This window comes from Aplysia californica, unplaced genomic scaffold, assembly GCF_000002075.1.
Source record: "Aplysia californica isolate F4 #8 unplaced genomic scaffold, AplCal3.0 scaffold00899, whole genome shotgun sequence".
Taxonomy (NCBI): Eukaryota; Metazoa; Mollusca; class Gastropoda; order Aplysiida; family Aplysiidae; genus Aplysia; species Aplysia californica.
Genome location: NW_004798169.1, coordinates 135,686 through 142,253, shown reverse-complemented (window position 1 = coordinate 142,253; position 6,568 = coordinate 135,686). Strand labels below are relative to the sequence as shown.

Genomic DNA, 6,568 nt, shown 5'->3' with positions numbered 1-6,568 from the left:
CCCCCCTCCCCCCACACACACACACATAAAACACACCAAAAAATAAATAAAAAACAATCAATATTTTTTATGATAGAAGACAGCCGTGTTTCTCGAGTCGACATATTGGAAATATCGACCAAACTTGATGATTATCGATATATTGATATATTTGGTGGCGAATTTCAATTTATCAATAATAATGTTGTAAAATCGAAAAATATCGATATTTCTTGTGAAAAATATCGTTATCGTATCGAATTCGATATTGCTGATATCACCCATCACTATCATCCACTGTCGAGGAGAACAGTGAATGTAGTAGACATATGGCCCTCTGGACAGTGTCATTATACTTTTATCAAGATGCACCTGTCCAAGACGACCGTCTGTTGTCGAGGTGAACAGCGAACATGTTAGAAAGGTGGCCCTCGGTGACAGTGCTATTCTAACGTGGAAGAAAACGCAAGGTCTTTTGTTTCTTTTGTCTGTATGCTACTATCCACACTTCGCCCTGCTAGATACACAGAGGTCAGTGCGAAGCAGCAGATCCTAGTCCTGTGGGAACAAAGGGGATTAGAAGGGGGGAAAGGAAAGGAGAGGAAATGAGGAAAGATTGAGGGTTAAGGGGGAAAGGAAGAAAGACAAAAAGGGAAAGGGGGTGGAGAGAAATAAAATTTAGACGAAGGGAAAAATAGGGGGGAGGGGAATCAACGAGGGAGGAAAAACTGGTGGAAAGAAGAATAGGGTATCAAGATAGAGTAAGAAAAGAAAGAAGAAGGAAAGATCGAGGAAAGGATAAATCTATATTGAGCAGATTGGGGCGGAGCAGATTTATAGTCAAACAAATGTGAGATGTTGTGGTGAAATCAGGTGCTCATTAAGATAATGAAACTGAAAAAAACCTACATTTTCCCGCTAATTAGACAATTTCTACCTGTTTGTTTAGTTCAACACCTTACAAATCCTTTTAAGAACACACTTTTGTATGAAATTTTCCCAGAAACGTTGATAAAAGGCATACATGATGTAAATTTTCCTTCTCCATGAACACTCAAGCTTTGGAAGTCACCAAACTTTTATGCCCATTTTCTTCATAATTTCACCTCTGACCCCTATTTCCTTCAATAGAAGATATCTCGACTTCTACTCAAGGAGAGCCCAATTGGTCTCTTTTAAGGACAAGCGGGTTAACCCAGACTTCGGGGGTTTCCAAAATCTTGACCCACACCAAAGGTGGGCATTGTCCTACCCATAGGAGAAGTTTGGTTTCATTGGTATATATATATATATGTGTTTGGTTATAGAGAAAATACCCCTTGTCTTTTAAAGAAACTGAACAAAGGGCAAAAACTTCACCTTCGTTTTTCTCAAAACAGCTTTCTTTTTAAACAACCCCCTTCTGTTTAAAAGCGACCAATTGAGTAGTGAGTGCTATAGAAATCTACCAATTACAGTTATTTTGTAGTATTTTTGTTTTGAACCCCCTAACCCCACCTCCATCTCCCTCCTGTCCATTAATTTCCCCGTGCCCTTTATCGCCTTAGAATGCCCACCATCACTTCCGATCCTTGGGAGGCTGGACGTTTGCTTTCAGAGACTACTACCACATGAATTTTACTGACCGTTTGGATGACCCTCGGACAAAGCTCATGGCGGACATAGTGGACCCGTTCTGTACGTATGTCTATGATCGTTTGACCTGTAGGATGCACTATTTACCAGATAAACTGGCGCTCCGAAATACAACTTGGTGATTCAAAAGGCAACACACCTTGCCCATGTCCTCATAATTGTCGACAGGTGGTGGTACGAGAGGGTAGAAAAAGTAAAAGGAAAGGAAAGGAAAGGAAAAGGAAAAAGAAAAGGAAAAGGTTCTTTTCGTCAGCATCTATATAATTGAGGTAATTTAGAATATGGTATGTTGTATCCCACTCTGCCATGGTTGATCCTGACTTGCAGAGTCAGAGCAACCCGCCTCGAGAAAGTTGTACAATATATCGGGGTGGGGGGGGGGCATAAGCTCTTACAGCCACAAATTAACATTTTTCCGATGCATGTGTGTAGGTAGTATCTACTTTTTTGTATTGTCTGTTTTTGGGTCATATAAGTGCCGCTGTATTGTCCTTCCTTTTTCTTTACTCTAAATGAATTAAACAAACAGTTTAACTCTGAACCTAATATCGGCGTCGTACATGTAATGGTTAGGCGCTCTACCGTCACAAGCAGAAGACGTGAGTTCGATTCCCGTATGGCGAGGTTGTTTGGGTTTGTTTGTTTTTTCAATCGAGTATTGCGTACTCCGTCTGTCTGCTTGGACATTGTATCCTCATTATTTCCTACTTTCTGTCCCCACTGGCAGCTTACAGAGACCTACTGACCATGCCGAAGTACATCATCACCACAGGTGGCGACGAGTTCTTTATCATCGACGACAGTTACTATTACCTCAAAGACATTCCGGGAGAAAATTTGCTGAGGTGAAGACGTTTCGTATGTGTTTATCGGCCTTGTAGACGCTAATAATTGGAACTGTTGTCTCCATATTTTTTGTTGTCAATCCACCCCCAACCCGGATTATTTTTTTTCCTACCGGTCTTTGTCTGTGCACAACATTTTTTACCCCTGAACGACCTTTGTTGTATCTGGGATTTTAGCCCCTCCCTATGATCCGCATTCTCAGTACTGTCTTATCAGGTCTGCAAGCATGGCTTATCATCTTTAGAATGACGAAAGAGTTGTAGAAATGGAGAGGTTTATATAGGTCTATAAAACGCTAACTGAGCGTAACTGATTATAATTGATCACTTTGAATTGGTCTTTGCGAACAGTAAATTGTATGGTTTGGGGATGGTCTTCCTCATGGAAATAATTTGAGTCAATGCAGTCATATTGCGAAAGCTTCCCAATTAGGCAACAACTGACATAGCTGGTATTCTATTATTAATTTTTTCATAAGCCTTGTCATACGCGTCTTCTCCCTCTATAGGACATTGGCCAATGCTGAACACCTCTTGATCTTACACCGCGTATCGTTGTTCATGGGAGTGCGCAGCTTCTACATGAGTGTTTTCCAGGTAGGTCCGAATCCCTCGGATGCAAATTGCTTACATGAAGGTTTTTCGCTTGTTATACTAAAACAAGAATATACAATCTGTTAATTTCCTTCCCTCGTGTTAGTTGTACTGTTGAAGCATAATATTTCTATGATCAAGCTTACAAATGTTTTATTCCATTGTGCTAAAAGATGGATACTAGAAATAGACGAACGCGTGGATACAAACTCACTATTCCTCTGCGAAGCCGCGATATCAGATCGGGGATTCCAGTATCTTGCTCAGGGTCACACACTAATGGTCATTTACTAGAAACAGTTAAGTTGTCAGTTGATACTGCTTAGCATATTCATACAGCATGATTTACATCACATTTGAAAAACTTTAGCCACACGTTGGAGTTTTTAAAAGTACTGTACTGTCGTCAGTGGTGTAGCAGTTAGGCGCTTCGTTGTCGCACGCAGGGGACACGCGTTCGATTTCCGAGTTGGGAGAATTTGTATGGAGAGTCCGGAACTTTCTGCTGGGATATTGCATGTCTCTTAGGCAAGGTTGGAAGCCTGTCTCCTAATTTATCTAAATTGTGACGTTTATTCTTTATCTCATATTATTGCTTTTGATTTCATTTTATTTTCAAGAGAAGTGCTAAAAATATATGAAGCATTTCAGAGCAATATTATTTAGGCGAACGAGCTCACCACTGTAAATACGCCATGGAATGAGAACACCGGAGATTGAAACATAATATTTACTTTAACAGAACTTCAAGAGACCTGTAATGACATGGAAGATGAAATTTGTGAGTATTACAGCATTTGTGTATATTTGTCAGAAGTACCATTTATTTGCAATGTTTAATTTAAGGATTATTTCAAATGTTGCGTCTGAGTTTTCTGTTGTTGTTCTATTGTTTGCTAAGTGAAAGAAAATGTGTTTTAAAAGACCAGCAGAGTAAACAGAACAAAGAAACAAAGAAACAAAGAAACAAACAATAGAACAACTACAGAAAACACAGATACATAGATAGATAGATAGATAGATAGATAGATAGATAGATAGATAGATAGATAGATAGATAGATAGATAGATAGATAGATAGATAGATAGATAGATAGATAGATAGATAGATAGATAGATAGATAGATAGATAGATAGATAGATAGATAGATAGAGGTATGTATATAATATATATATAGGCCTACATATAATATAATATAATATAATATAATATAATATAATATAATATAATATAATATAATATAATATAATATAATATAATATAATATAATATAATATAATATAATATAATATAATATACTAGTAATTTGTACATTATTGACATCATATACATGTCTCTTTCTTGTCTATTATTTTATCTACTTACTTTTTCACTGACTTTTAAAATTAAATTATACATTATTCTGTATAATATTTTTAATATTCCTTGCCATCAGGTACTTGTATTATTGAAGACCGCGCCTTAAATTATAAATAACGTTTTAGTGAGAGCTTTGATGTGTGAGCAAGAAAAAAATTAGGTCCTCCTGTTACTTACTCGTTAACTTTCCTTTTTCTGTGGATGATTTTTTTTAAACTGATTCCCCAGTGAAATGTATACACCTTGGTGCTGGCTCAATTTAAACTACAACTCCACGACAGGGAACTAAAATATCCTGACAAAATGTGCCCGTTTTTTCCCGGGATTCGCCGCAACGATTAATGTTGTTTCCTATCTTGGACAGGGTAACACCAGTGGTGAGCTGACAATGACTTGTGATACAGAACCTATCGCGGTGGTCGCTGAGTACGCCAAGACAATCAGCAAAACCAGGTAGGCCAGGTTGTTTTTGTTTGGATTTCATTTGTGTTTTACGGCTCTTGCACAACAAATAGGCGATATAATATGTGCCGAAGATTGCTGGTGTTTCTTGATGGTAACACACAAAGGAAATGCGGAGAAGATGTTTGACAGTTAAAAAGGAGCAAGCCATTCAGGAATGCCCGTCATCCTCCCTCTTTTGTGATGTTGAAATAGTATGAACTGCATTGTTGTAACCTCTAGTGAAATCATCTTTACCTCACTTTTTGTATAACAGTGTCTCTTCGTGAAATATCTGTTATGTTTTTCTTGTTCCAGATCAGTTTTAGACTAACATTGTTCAGACCAGGTTTGTGAAGTTAACTGAAAAAATCATTTCTTTCTAATCTGGCAATTCTGACCTTCTTGAAAACGTTAGTCTATTTGAATTTGTCTGATTTGAACTCTGCTGGTAATATTCCAGTAAGTTTTACCGCTGGCAGAAAAAATGCTACCGAAAGCCAATATTGTCAATCGTTAAGTACCATCCAGATATAATTTACAACCGCACCTTCGTCAGAACGAAGTTTTCCCATTCATGATTTGGACCAAAGTTATCTAGTAGTGAATACTGGTCTGTTAACTCATGAAAAAAAAAAGAGTTTGTGTATTATTGGTCTACACGGTATTCCTTATAATGATAGGGTATTTGGTCAATTAGTCCAATGCGCTCCGGAAAGAGTTTGTTCCAGTAAGAAAAAGTAATCATAGCTCGTTCACTTTCGTCTGACTGCGGCTAAAACGGGACAAAACCAAATCGCTCTGATTATTCTTTCTGGGTCTTTGCATGTGGGTCTAAAAATAAGGGACCAACAGAATCTAAAAACCCATTAATGAAGGTCACTGCAAACCAAGGTTCCGACACGTTTTCTTTAATGTAAGCCTAAATTTGGTTTTTTTAAAAAGAATGGGGGATTTACAGCATACACCTTAAACATTCAAAAGTTGACATATTTTCCACAACACCACTCTTTAGGTGGGACGCCCACTATAATTTTTTGCATGTTCCAGGCAATGCATTTTCGTGACGTCATCACCCAAATGACAGGCACGAAAAATAATGCGCGCCCGTTTGCCGCTAGCCGAAAACAGGCAGAATCTCGAGTCTGTGGTTTAACGCTACACAGAGCTGACCTAGATCTAGATAGTCTAGGTCCAAATCTAGGCCATGAAGCCTTCTGATTGAAATTATTGCCTCAATTGCTCTTAAGAACGGCTCAAATGTATGGAAAAATATGCCTACGGATCAAAAGTATGCTTTTTCTTGGGTGAATCGAGGAGCGGCTGCAGATTCCACGCAAGGCAAAAGATCCTGCATGTATGAAAATCGTGTTGCACGATAAACATTGCGTGATGCCAGCAAAATACATATTATGTAGACTCTATCTAATTTGTGTTCAACGCTTTACCTGGAGTCGCAAAAAAATAACAAGTGGGCGTTCGCCTAAGAAACATGATTCAAGAGACGGGGTGAATCTTTTTCAAGACTCGCGCGGAGCACGTGGAGACGTCTTGACAGCTGGGGGATGAAATCTACAAGCTTACACTGAAATGTGGAGGTGCAGTGATGTCTCAAAAATGAGCAATTTGTAGGCAAGGCTTCTGTAAGTGTAAGTCATTTATTTTAGTGATCCTGTGTATGCATCCAAAGAACAGGTTTTAAAGGTGGGGGGGG

The 6,568-nt window shown here is 38.4% G+C and overlaps 1 protein-coding gene across 1 annotated transcript in view; it reads left to right on the top strand.

The window, feature by feature from the left end:
* LOC101861774 (autocrine proliferation repressor protein A) overlaps positions 1 to 6,568 on the top strand; it is a 29,545-nt gene that overhangs the window by 17,914 nt on the left and 5,063 nt on the right. Inside the window, exons 5-8 of the mRNA XM_035972908.1 lie at positions 1,527 to 1,656; positions 2,219 to 2,459; positions 2,969 to 3,056; positions 4,778 to 4,866. Coding sequence (XP_035828801.1) covers positions 1,527 to 1,656; positions 2,219 to 2,459; positions 2,969 to 3,056; positions 4,778 to 4,866 — 548 coding nt within the window. The remainder of the gene's footprint in view (positions 1 to 1,526; positions 1,657 to 2,218; positions 2,460 to 2,968; positions 3,057 to 4,777; positions 4,867 to 6,568) is intronic.